Source organism: Chiloscyllium plagiosum, chromosome 6, assembly GCF_004010195.1.
Source record: "Chiloscyllium plagiosum isolate BGI_BamShark_2017 chromosome 6, ASM401019v2, whole genome shotgun sequence".
Taxonomy (NCBI): Eukaryota; Metazoa; Chordata; class Chondrichthyes; order Orectolobiformes; family Hemiscylliidae; genus Chiloscyllium; species Chiloscyllium plagiosum.
Window position 1 is genome coordinate 75426122 of NC_057715.1, and position 13736 is coordinate 75439857.

The window sequence follows — 13736 nt, forward strand, 5'->3', positions numbered from 1 at the left end:
CTCAATCAAGTTTGTGAGATATGATTTCCCACGCACAAAGCCATGTTGACTATCCCTAATCAGTCCTTGCCTTTCCAAATATATGTACATCCTGTCCCTCAGGATTCCCTCCAACTACTTGCCCACCACTGAGGTCAGGCTCATTGGTCTATAGTTCCCTGGCTTGTCTTTACCGCCCTTCTTAAACAGTGGCACCACGTTTGCCAACCTCCAGTCTTCCGGCACCTCACCTGTGACTATCGATGATACAAATATCTCAGCAAGAGGCCCTGCAATCACTTCTTTAGCTTCCCACAGAGTTCTCGGGTACACCTGATCAGGTCCTGGGGATTTATCCACCTTTAACCGTTTCAAGACATCCAGCACTTCCTCTTCTGTAATCTGGACATTTTGCAAGATGTCACCATCTATTTCCCCTACAGTCTATATCTTCCATATTCTATGATAAATGTGAAGAGATGCATTTTGGAAGGTCAAACTCTAATGCTTAATATAGGATTAAAGACAGGATTCTTGGCAGTATGGAGGAACAAAGGGCTCTTGGTGTTCAAGTGCATAGATCCCTCAAAGTGGATAGGGTTGTTAAGAAAGCATATAGTGTTTTGACTTTCATTAATAGGGGGATCGAGTTTAAGACCCCCGAGGTTTTGCTGCAGCTCTACAAATCCCTGGTGAGACCACAATTAGAATATTGTGTCCAGTTCTGGTCGCCCTATTATAGGAGAGATACGGAGGATTTGGAGAGGGTGGAAAGAAGATTTACCAGGATGCTGTCTTAACTGGAGGGGTAGTCTTACGAAGAAAGGTTGCCTAAGCTTGGACTTTCCTCTCTGGCGAGGAGGAGGAAGAGAGGTGATCTGATTGAGGTATGCAAGGTAATGAGAGGCATGGATAGAGTCAATAGCCGGAGACTTTTCCCCAGTGCAGAATTGACTGCATGAGTGGTCATAGTTTAAAGATACTAGGAGAATGGTATAGAGGAGACTCCAGAGGTAGATTCTTTACGCAGGGAGTTGCGAATGCATGGAATGCCTTGCCAGCGGTGGTGGTGGAAGCAGAGTCATTAGGGACATTTAAGTGACTGCTGGACATACACATGGACAGCAGCGAATTGAGGGGTGAGTAGGTTAGGTTATTTTAATTTAGGTTAGCATATTTTATTTTAGGTTAGGAATAGTCCTCTGCACAACATCGTGGGCCGAAGGGCCTGTTCTGTGCTGTACTTTTCTATGTTCTATTTAAAATCTTATTCCAAAAATGTCCTTCAAGAAGATGACTTTTTCTGGGTTTCTTCCTGATTTGTCAATATCAAGGCATTCTTAATGCCAGTACTAGGCAAACTCAGCAGGTCCGGCAGCATCTGTGAAGAGAGAAACAGAGGTAATGTTTCAAATCCAGTATGATTCTTCAGAATAGAAAGAGGTTTGAGAACTGTTTATTCGAGTTTAGATAGAGGCAGAGGATGGTATTTTCAGTGAGTATTTCCAGAAATATGTTTTGATTTCAAGGGAGCAGAAGGTGTAGAGGCCCAGTGCAAACATCGATGTAAAATGTGTATAAATTAAGGTGTGAAAGGGAGAGAATGGATCCTTTCTACTAAGAGCAGTATAAATTGGGCAAGGATTTGGAGGGGGGAGGGCGGGAATTTCTGTAAAGTATCTAAGGGGAAAGTGGGGACTTAATTCCTTGAGCTTGTGTTGTACTTCATTGGAACATGTAGCAACTCAAGACAGAAATGTTAGCAAGACAGCAAGATGTTTTATTTGAATGACAAGCAACTGGAAGGTCAGGGTTGTTCTGCGGGCAGAACCGTTCCGTTAAGTGGTCACTAAGCCTATGTTGTGAGCAGTGAATGCAATAGACCAAATTGTAAGAGGTACAAACAAAACACTGCTTCACCTGGAAGATGTGTTTGGAGCCGTGGATAGTAATGAGATGAATGGTCCCTGTAGAATGCTGACAGTGGAGGGAAGGAGAAGTTGTGTTTGGAGGTGGTAGAAACCATGGATGATCGTTTGAATGTGGGGACTTATGGATGGAAAGTGAGGATAATAGAGATCGAATGGGGTGAGAGCATAATGGGGAGAGGCGGGCCAGACACAGTTGAGAGGTAGTCCTCCATTAAAGAAGATGACTGAACTGTTAGTGAAAATGAGCTGACTCTTTACTTCCTTCTGTCTGAAACTCAAACTGTTCTGTAAATTGGGTCCAGTGGGCTCCAAGAGTTTGTGTTCACTCGCACACATATATCCAGTAGTCTTTGATTGGAGTTCTCAACCCCAAGTTAATGTTATGATGGCATGGGTTTGAATCTCATGGCAGTTGGTAAGAATTTGAGTTCAATAAATAGGGGAAAAACATGATCACCAGCTAATAGTTACATGGCTCAGACAAGATGGGCATAATGACCCTACTTAAATGTCCTATTATTCTGACAAATGTCATTAAAAACTCATCTGGTTTACTAATGCCTTTTGTATTTACTTTTTTTTTAATCAACTTGTTGAGATGTTATTAGATACCTCTGGAGAGGTGGGACTTGAACCTGGATCCAAGAGTAAGGGTTCCCAACATCCCCTCCAGTATTGCTGTTTGACCTTACCTTGTCTGGCCTGCACTTAATTACCCTCAAATGGGCCTAGGAAGCCATTTTGAATTGAGGCGTAATGGCATAATGGAGGGGATGGGCAAAAAACCTGGGCCAGGCAGTGAAGTCTGTATCCTACAAACAAGTAAAAAGAAAAACAAAAAAGCATAGAGTGATCAGAGATTAGATGCTCAGAGTTGATTGATATCTAGATTTGAGGTAGACAAGTGCTCTAAACCCTATTTCTCTCTCATAATGCTGGCAAAAGGAATGAGCATATTTGGTGTGTGTTATGTGATGTCAAGGTGACTGGGGGTCTTCATGCTGAATCAGTTTTCTTTCAGTGATGATTTGGAGATGCCGGTGTTGGACTGGGGTGTACAAAGTTAAAAATCACACAACACCAGGTTATAGCCTAACAGGTTTAATTGGAAGCACACTAGCTTTCGGAGCGACACTCTGATGTAGGCGCACCTGATGAAGGAGCGTCGCTCTGAAAGCTAGTGTGCTTCCAATTAAACCTGTTGGACTATAACCTGATGTTGTGTGTGGTTTTTAACTTATTTCAGTGAAACTTTGAAAATAGATTTTTCTTGTAAAAATTGAATGCAATTAATTTGTCAGTCTTTCAGTTTCAACAGTAGTCAAATTTAGGTCTTCAGACTGACATTGAAGAGGGTTTTGGACCCAATCAAATTTTGTCGTCCAAGTTAGAGGAAAAGGATATAGCATATGCCTCCAAGTAGCTGAAATATCTGGTCGTTGACAGTGGGATACTCCAATTTCATGATCAGGCACCAAGTTGGGTGAAAGAGTCGAAATTAACATCATACAACTCTTCAAAATGTAATTTTCTTCATGAATGCTATACTTCTTTGAAATTAGAAAGGAGGCAAATCTGATTTTCGACACTGAGGAAAAACAATAACATCTATTCTTGTGCAGTCCATTTAAAAACAAGTGGCTTGCACAACAATTCAAAAACTTGTACCCTTTCTTTTGACAGCCAGTGGACCTTTTTGGGAAACAATGAAACATCATGGTCAGACACCACTGTCTTCACGCAAGTTTCACATGCAAGAAGCGAGTGAGACTTAATGCAAATCTCAATTGATGTGACCCACTGCAATTTCTCACCTTGTTCTGTATTTAGTTCTTTGGTTTCGAGTTGTTCGCTGTGAATCATACAGAGTCCAAAGAGCAGAGGGAGAAACTTCATTTCCTAAGATAAACAGGTTTATTTTGTGGCATGCTGTGGCTTGAGCCCTATTAGTATAAGATCCAACTTTGCAATCAAAGGGAACATTTTCGTTCTCTACTCCTTTTGAATTGTCTTTGGTGCAAAGCTCACCTCAAAAGGTGTTCTTTCAGCTATTACAGAAACATCTCAGGTGCACTTAATATGAACCGTCTCTCTTTGTCATTGGAAACCATGAGCATTTTTCCAATATATTCCTTATAGAGTTTTCAAGTGCCACTTAGGTTTATTTGACTTCATGCTTTCACTTGACAGCACTTAGAGACAATTTAGGCACTTTGGCTGCACTTTGGATTTGGTGAAAATGCAAATTAACCCACACTTGAGGAAATCTTTGTCATACTTAAGAACTTGTTTGTGACAGTTGGGTGCACACATCGCAGCCAGAGATGAGACCTCAGAATTCATTCCCTTCTAATTCAATCCGTTCCCTGCTGCACCACGGCTAGAGGCAAAAGAATCAGGCATGTGCATATGATGAAAGCTTGAAGCCAATCCTGGCCATGACCCAAATTGCTTACCCTGCAGTCATATCCAATGATTTTGGAACCTCTGTTCTAGTCTTAATCACTTTCCTCTACACAATATACAGATTGCCTTATGGTGATCTATTTTGTTGAGAGTATTATATGTACATATTTATGGATATTCATACTTTATGATTTGAAACATGTTGTGGTATTGCCTACAAGCCATGAGTAAATTAGAAAGTCAACTTGTTTGTGAGATTATCTAATTGTATTCGGGGATAAGGGCCAAAGGCAGATACGTGGACTTGGGCCAACCGATTAACTGTGATTCATTGAAGGTGAAACAGGCACAAGGGGCTGAATGACCTGTTCCTGTTCCTAATTTCCCAGATGGATAATCATGTGTGCACTTACACCTTTGGCACCAGTGGGGTGATTTCTATATCACTTGATGTACCAGCTTTAAATTTAGCGTGGGTGATTTTGATTTAGCTGAAGTGAGAGCTTCAGTAATATATAATACAGCAAATGGTGATGCCACGAAGATTAGCCATGATTTAATGCTTCAAAGCTACCTAAAATTGGTTGCAACTGATCTTCCAATAGTAAACGGCATTTTTACATTAGACAGCTAGATAAGTGTTGCTGCTGGCATGGTTATGATTCGTCAGTAATGTTGACAAATAGGATCAGATCATAAGATGAGCATTTCAGATACAGTATGCAGTAGTGTACATCTTCAGCTTTATGCATATTCTTTGAAAGAGCTTTTCTAATTCAACCTCAGTACAAAAATTCTATGTTGAATTCTAGTAAGTGTGGTAGACTTTGAAAGGAGTAACAATTCATCACTAAATGAGAACTAGATGCTGAACTAAAGGTTTGACTGGTAATAAGCAGGAAGGAATGCAAGCCATTTGCGGTATTCTTTGAGTTACTCTAAGTGGGTCAATAAATGTAAGTCTTTGTAGAAATGTTCTGAATATTAACTTCAGTATTTTAAACTAAATAATTAATTAGGAATGCTTGTACAACTTTTTAAAAGAAACTGCTGGGAGGATTTCCACACAGAATTTTGCAGTTTACCTGACACAAATTTCTATTTGAGAATTTTAAGAGACCTGTGTTGAGGTTTTGCTATAGAGGTTACTCATTACATTTATTGTATGACTTATTGTAATAAACTTTTTATTTGAGTTAGGAGCCCATAGTTTTGGAGGTAGCATGTTAGCACGGAATGTTGATTTTACCTAACTAATGGAATAGGATTACAGACATTGAGAAGGTAAAGACAATGTAGATGGGAAAAAATGGGAGAAAATGTGAAGGAAGAATAGGGGAGCAGAATTTTAAATGGAGAAAGACTGCAGAAAAGTACAGCATGGAATGATTTGAGTCTTTGTGATCTTCACAGAAACCTTGAAAGACCTTGTAAATTAATAAAACAAAATACAGGTAATAGGGAAAGAAGATACTGCCATAAGTAGGCCATTCAACCATAGACAGGAGGCAGGAAGAACACAGTAAGCCAGGCAGCATCAGGAGCTGAAGAAGTCGACATTTCGGGTGTAACCCTTCTTCAGGGCTACTTCAGTAACACATTCTCCTGAATTGTTTCCTCCTTGTAGCTGGTGAAAGCCCCTCCCAAAGACACAGTACAAAGTTACACCTTCAAGAGGAATCTCTGACATGATCTCTGTCAGGCAAATGCAAGAAAAATTTCAAGAGCACCGCCAGATTCTATAGTGCATTCACAAACATGACCGAAGCATTTGACTCTTAATTAAAAATCCCTTTATAAAATCCATTGAAGTTTAAACAGCAAATATCCAGTTACCCTATATACTTGACTAACAGTAGGACTTCTGTACAAGTTGACTGAGACTTATAGGCAAAAAAATCCTTATTCTTTCTATTTACCACCTATTTACTGATGAAGTCCATGCTCTCTCTGGTGCAAACATATTCATTCAAAAGTGGATGTTCAGCTCCTTGTGTTTGCATACATAAAGGTATGCTATCAAGGCCCCCATATTGGTGTTTGTTACAACTCTCCAATCCTGATTTCAACCATGGCAGCATGGTGTCAGGGAGGATCAGCAGAAATTAAAGTTAGTGAGATAGAGTTTGGTGATTGCAGAGGACATTAATATTTTTCACTAAGATTACTTCTCATTAGCAGTGAACCGAGGCACAATCTCTGCACTCTTTCCAGGTATATCACCCAAGTGAACCTTCTCTAAATCTAATAAATTCATATCCTTTCTTAACTGAGAAGACCAAAATGATATGCAGAAATCCGGGGTGACCTTGCCAATATTCCATACAACTCTAACAAAACATTATGGAGTGTGGGCCTTTATTTCAATGGGAATTAAGCTTGAAATGAGAAATTGTCATTTTTTTTCATAAGTTTGCCAGGGTTTAGAAGCAAGTGCCAGAAAGGTAAAAGCAGAAAATCTCATTTTGGAGGTCCTGTAATCCACTAGACTTTGGACCAAGAGATAGAGGCTTTAATATGGTTGAATACGTCTGTTTGGTCAGTTTGGTTAGGATGGGCCAAATGGCTTCTGTTACGATGTAAATCTTTGAATTTCATCACTTAAAAAAGCTGTGCTGTTTGTAATCTGATTGCTGATTTTTTTTTTCAACCATACCAGACTCTACTTATGTTTGAAGAAGCTTTAATTTGCCGGTGCTGTTGTCTCCTGTTTTGGTGTTGAAAGTATTTTTAAAGAATTTATATTAATTTGATTTAAATGTGCAAATCTTCTCGTTTTTATGTAGGTATTGTAGTGTCTTCATAGAGACAAAGTTCTATAGCATAGAAGCGGATGCTTTAGTCCAACTTGTCTGTGCTGACCACGTATTCTAAAACAATCTATTCTCATTGGCCAGTATTTGGCCCATATCCTTTTTTTTTATTCCTTTTCCTATTCATGTAGCCATCCAGATGCCTTTAAAATGTTGTTATTGTACCAGGGCCCATCACTTCCTCTGGCAGCTCATTCCAGATATGCACTATCCTCTATGTGCAAAAGTTGTCCCTTAGATTGCTTTTAAATCTTTCCTCTTTCCCTTAATCCTATTCCCTCTAGTTTTGGATTCCCCTACCCTGGGAAAAATACCTTTGGCTATTCACCCTATCCATGCCTCGCATGATTTTATAAACCTCTATATGGTCAACCGCTGACATTTCCTGGGAAAATAGCCCTAGCCTGTGTCTCCCTATGGCTCAAACCCTCCTGTCCCAGCAACATCCAAATATGGGTGTGTTCTTCTGTTTGATGAAGATTCCTGAAGAAGGGCTAATGCCCGAAACGTCGATTCTCCTGTTCCCTAGATGCTGCCTGACCTGCTGCGTTTTTCCAGCAACAGATTTCCATCTCTGATCTCCAGCATCTGCAGACCTCACTTTCTCCACTCAGGTGGATAGAGCTTGTAAGAAGGCCTATGGTGTATTAGCGTTCATTAGCAGAGGGATTGAATTCAAGAGTCGTGAAGTGATGTTGCAACTGTACAGGACTTTGGTTAGGCCACATTTGGAGTACTATGTGCAGTTCTGGTCGCCTCACTTTAGGAAAGATGTGGAAGCTTTGGAGAGGGTGCAGAGAAGATTTACCAGCATGTTGCCTGAAATGGAGAAGCGCTGCCTGTGGGAGTGGCAGAGTCACAATCTTTGGTGACCTTTAAGCGGCAATTGGATAGGTACATGGATGGGTGCTTAAGCTAGGACAAATGTTCGGCACAACATCGTGGGCCGAAGGGCCTGTTCTGTGCTGTATTGCTCTATGTTCTATGACCCAGGTTTGATTTCAGCCTTATGCGACTGTGTAGAGTTTGCATGTTCTCCTCGTGTCTCCATGTGTTTCCTCCGGGTACTCTGGTTTCCTCCCATAGTCCAAAGCAAATGAGGTAGATTGGCCATGCTAAAAATTGCCCCTTAGTGTCCAGATATGTGCAGGTTAGGTGGGCTAACCATGGTAATAGTGCCATGCGGGGTTACGGAGCTGGAGTGGTTCTGGGTGGGGTGCTGTTCGGAGGGTTGGTAAGTCTTGATGGGCTGAAATGGCTTCTTTCTGCATTGTAGGGTTTCTATGATTCTGTGATTTTCTATTTTACAGCTTTATATGTTCTTCAACATGGTATACTCTCTCTTTTCAATTTTAAATTGATTACTGAAAGTATTGTTTGTGTTCCAGTGAGGTGAGCGTTTAATTAAGGGAGAGCTATTTAGCAAAAGAATATGGTCTTATCATTCTACACTGGCAACTTGCATTTATATTATGCAATGCTTATTAATGGTCCAGAATGCCTTGCAGAGATGTTATCACTTTTTCTTAAAACTTTGAAGTGAAAGTTGCTTGATTTTCCTTGTTTACACTCTAAATTCATTTAGCTGCTTTTGGGAAAAATATATCTTTGCATATTAGATATTACCTCTTATTTTAAATTTTATGAAATATGTAACCACTTCACAAAACTGGAAAATTCTTGATGGCCTTGACATATTAGAACCAGTGACTTCAGTTTCAAGTTGATTTTTCTTAAGCTCTTAAGGTTGCTTACTTGCTTGCTAATGGAATCTGAAATGTCATTTTTAATCCAAAGTATACAAACTGCTTGGGGATCTCCTGTGGTACACTGTTTGTGTTCCTATTTCTGGGCCAGGAATTCCACGTTCAGGTCCCACCCGCTCCTGAAATGTGTAATAACATGCCTGAATAGACTAATGTAGAAAATATCTCCAAATTGTTAAGGAGATCCAAAACAGAAACCTCTGCGGTGATGTTGCAGCTATAATATAAATTTACTACAGCCTAAAAATGATTTTTTTCACGAGGCAAAAATACTTTCTAACTGACGGCTATAATTTAAATTACTGGTGTGTTTATGAACAAACCTTAAAAGGATTGTTTTTACAATGTCAGTTGATGACGATTGAAGTTTCAGTACACTACAGGTTTAGTTGTGTGATGAGTAAATTAATATATTTGAAATTCTGTTACTGAGTTTCAATAACATATACACAACCATAGGTTTCTCCCTTGATATCTATTGAAGCAAAACATCCTCTTGCTGTGATCTGAATGCCTGCTACATTTGCACAGCTCATATATTTGCACTGGTATATGCTAGCGCATTAAAAGCATCTGCTTGTTTGCATGGTGCTAGTGCATAGGAATTAGGCATCATTTGCACCGGGAGTGCAGAAGTCACGATTTTCTGGGCAGGGTCAGGAAGAAGCAGGTGTGTCTTAATTCAATAGTGTCCGAATGACCTGTTGACGTCCATGATGTGCAGTTGCATAATATGTTGCAATGAAATAGGAGACTAGTCATTTGATAAGCTACGGTACAGTGTTGACACCAAAAACAGTAGCAAAAACTTCTGATCTCAATTTTCTAACCTCAACAAAGAGATAAAATGCACCGAGTTGTGTGGCTACTTCTAATTACAGTGCTCCTGTAGGTGTATGATTTGTTTCCAGCTTAAAGATACATTTCCCCACTGGTGAGGGTATTTGAATCCTCAGTGATAAAGGAATACCTACTTTCTAACAAGTTGTTCACTGCTGTGCAGTGCAAATCTCTAGACTAAAACATTCATTGGAAAGGTCAGGGTCCAAACAAAAGTGGTATAGACCTCTACATTTCTTGCATCGGGGTACCTAATGCCATGAAAGAAATGAAATAACTGTTGGAGAAAACAACCTGATCTAAATTTGTCTAATTTGAAGGATTTGGTTAGCTTTACACTTTCTTGAGGTAATGAACAAGCATATTGTAATTCTTTTTATTTCCCACTGTCTAGAAACACAGCCTGTTACATATTCAAACATGCAAAACTTCAGGATTGACTACACATACAAGCAACAAGTTCATGGGTTTAAATGATCATACTGTGCATGAGAACAACTTTGTTCTGGGACTGCTACATCTCAATGTGGAAAGCACTGACAAACTGCTACATGTGATAACATCTTGGTCAATGGTGGAAAATACAGCAATGGATAAAGGGTACTCTACTACAGAGAATGCTGTTGAGTGGATAATGCAAGACTCTGACAACTTGGATTCAGACAATGAATTGGAGCAACAGGGAATTGCCATGTTGGAGGCTGGTCCTTTAAATAAAGCTCATCAACAGCTTTGTAGATCACCAGGCTTAGAATCAAATCTACTAAAATGCACTGAGGTTCTACAGGATTTCAAAATAGATGGTGAACCAAAACCAAAGCAAGATTTAAGATCAACTGATGATGATAAAGACTACAAAACCAAAATGGAGTTTGCACTGAAACTTGGATATTCTGAAGAGCAGGTACAGCTTGTCCTAAATAAATTGGGAACAGATGCTCTTCCAAATGATATGCTAGGCGAACTTGTTAAGCTGGGGAATAAACTTGATTCTGATACTTCCTGTGGCACAAGTAACCCTGGAACTATGACTCCACGTGATACAACTTCAACAGATTCGCAAAGATCTGACTCTCCTATAGAAGAATTGGTGGATGATGGTGATAATCTAAAGCCTGTGGTCATTGATGGTAGTAATGTGGCAATGAGGTGAGTGGAAATATTGTGTGCTTCTCCTTGCCTCCCAGACTGTGGTAGCTGTAACTGTAGAATATTGAATTGCCAATCAGAACTATTAGTTTAAAGTAAGGTTTGTCCTGAGGGATGATGGTACAGCAGAAGAGGGAAGCATAGTATTCTGCTACTAACAAAAAATGATATCAAGCCATTTCACAAGTGAATAGCTATATTAGACCCTTTAATTAGGCTTTTTGTTGTTAAAGCTTGGAAGATGGATACATGAAAACTATTATTTGAATCTTGACCATCACTAACTACATCTGCAATATTATCTCTTAACTGCCATATATGGAAATTATTAGTTTTTCAAATAAATGATTTTGAATCAGCTTAACTTTGCAATTCCAGTTTTCACTAAATTTTGATTTTAGTTTTGCAGTCTCTGAACTCCTTGACATGCATGAAGGTGCAGTTCATTGTGCAGCATGCTTTCTTTTCCTCTGTGCTGCCAATAAGTTACATTGCTGTTCAAAAAAAAGTGACATTTGATTTTGAGGAGCAAATACCATATTAGAACGTTTGTTTTTTAAGGCTTCTGGGTTTTTTTTCCTATTTGTCAAAGTGTACTTAAGTACAGTTAGATTTTACAGGATCTTAAAATAGATGCTGAAAGCCAAAAGAAGATTTCAGACCAACTGAGGAGGGCAGAGTACCAAACCCAAATTGAATTTTTGCTGACATTAGGATATTCAGAATAACAGCTGCAGACTTCTGACTTGTGCCACAGTTACTCTCAAAATGGACTGTGGGAGCTAGAGACAGAGAAAATATTTCAATAATCAATTTATAGATAATATTTAGGTTTACAGATTTTTAAAGTCTGCACCAAGTTAATTATATTAGCAAAATTTGTGATTTAAAATTGTTTCTCTTGTCTCAATAAGTTTTCCATCTGTGTATCTTGGCTATATTACTGTGATTCTTTACCAATTGGTAATTAACTGTGCAGGCCTGAGGATTTTTTTCTAATCTTTTATTTTCATCACTCCAAACCTACTTTTAATAACTATTGTAAAAGCAGCAAAGGTGGCACAACCCTTGTCAGCAGGTTTGATGACAGTCAGGGTTACATCTGGAAGTGCAGATTACAACCAGTACAGAGGGAGTTGGATGAAATTGGTTGAGGGGAATAGAGAAATTACGGCAGCTGATACCTGCTCGTCAGTAAGATATAAATCTTCTCAAAACTCGCTTGTAAGATAAGAAGCCAGATGCGAGGGTTCCAGGTTGAGCAAGAGTATCAGAGATGCTCCAAAGGAAGTATGGAGTGGACATTTAAATGTTGTGTTTGACTGCAGCAATGAAAAGTGAAATTCATCAAACCAATCATCTGGAATTGTTGCTAGGTTCCATGCTCTTTCAAAGGTTAGATGTACAGTGGTATACTGTTTTTAAATACAATGGCTTGGCTTTTAACTGAAATAACAGTGGATTTAGCATGTTGCATACATGCAGATCTATGTAACTATCTAATTTGACCAATCACTTCCAAAAAAAAGGCTTGACACAGCGTTCAAAAATCATGTTAAGCTTGACTATGGTCATTTTATGACGATAAAGTAATTACATTAACTTAGTAACAAACTGTTGATAGTTTTATAAAAATAATTTTATAGTATATCAGTACACAAAAACTCAGAGAACTGAATGCTGAAACCATAAAATACTGGTGCCTTTTTTGGGTGAAGTTTAGAGACACTGCCTTTTTGAATTTATATTTTTACATTTAAAAGTATGCTTTCTTAAAAAAAATTCCTCAATGATTTCAACTGGTTGCCATCCCCTCTCCTGTTCTGACGAATGCTCGCAAGGAATTAAGGGATATGAGAAAAGTATGGTTAAGTGGCATTGAAATGCCCATCAACCACGATTGAATGGCAGAGTGGACTCGATGGGCCGAATGACCTTCCTTCCACACCTATTTCTTATGGTCTTATGATTCAATAGCAAAAGACTTGACCTAAAATTCTGCAATTTCCTGGGACCTTTCCTCATTTGAATAAAAAGTCCCCAGATGTAAATTATCCTTCTTCTGCAGTAGTCGTAGAACTCCAACTCCTGGTTAGACAAATACACAAGGTAGGTCAGTGAGTACAGGTATCAGTGAATTGGACTTGTGACAAGTTAGGAATGGACATACAACAACAACATACCACGGTCTACTAATGCATGTGAGAATTCATTCTAAAGGTCTATATTCAAACCATTAGTATACTTAAGGAACAGAAGTGGCCCCAGAATTTAACCCTGGGGGTGTCACTATCTATTTTCAGTCATCTGCAAGAAATCTTTCCAGGTGGCGTTTTGTAGAAAAACAATTTAAAAAGAAAAGTCCGAGTGTTTCTGTGATTTGTGCATGACGTCATCGATTATAAAAGGAATGGTTAAATACATTAGTTAGGCTGTTTTTTTACTATCATGTACACACTTGCAGGCACCCTATTACAGGAAGGATTTTTGACCTATGAGAAGGATATGAGTGAAATTTGTGGGATTAATATTAAAGAATTAGAAGTAATAGTTATGAAGAGATATTCAAAGAAATTGAGTCTTTCCTTCTGAAACTGAATAGTTTAAGGTTGAAATTTTAAGATTGTGAAAATGATTTAAAGTCATAAGTAACTGTGATTGTTCTGGTTGTTTGTTGAACCACTTACTTAAAGGGATGTTAACACTGTCACTTTTCCATTATATTAAAATGCTCTTGGTAGTATTGGAACATGCTTTACTTATAGTGATTGAGACCTAATATTAAGAGAGTTGAAATATAAGATTTGAGAAAGGGTAAAGAATTGAGACTAGGCTGATTTGATTTGAAGAGT

The 13736-nt window shown here is 38.8% G+C and overlaps 1 protein-coding gene across 1 annotated transcript in view; it reads left to right on the top strand.

Moving 5' to 3' along the window:
- The window catches only part of LOC122550718 (probable ribonuclease ZC3H12C), a 76933-nt gene that overhangs the window by 38753 nt on the left and 24444 nt on the right, over positions 1-13736 (top strand). Inside the window, exon 2 of the mRNA XM_043691864.1 lies at positions 10130-10884. Coding sequence (XP_043547799.1) covers positions 10199-10884 — 686 coding nt within the window. The 5' untranslated portion in view covers positions 10130-10198. The remainder of the gene's footprint in view (positions 1-10129; positions 10885-13736) is intronic.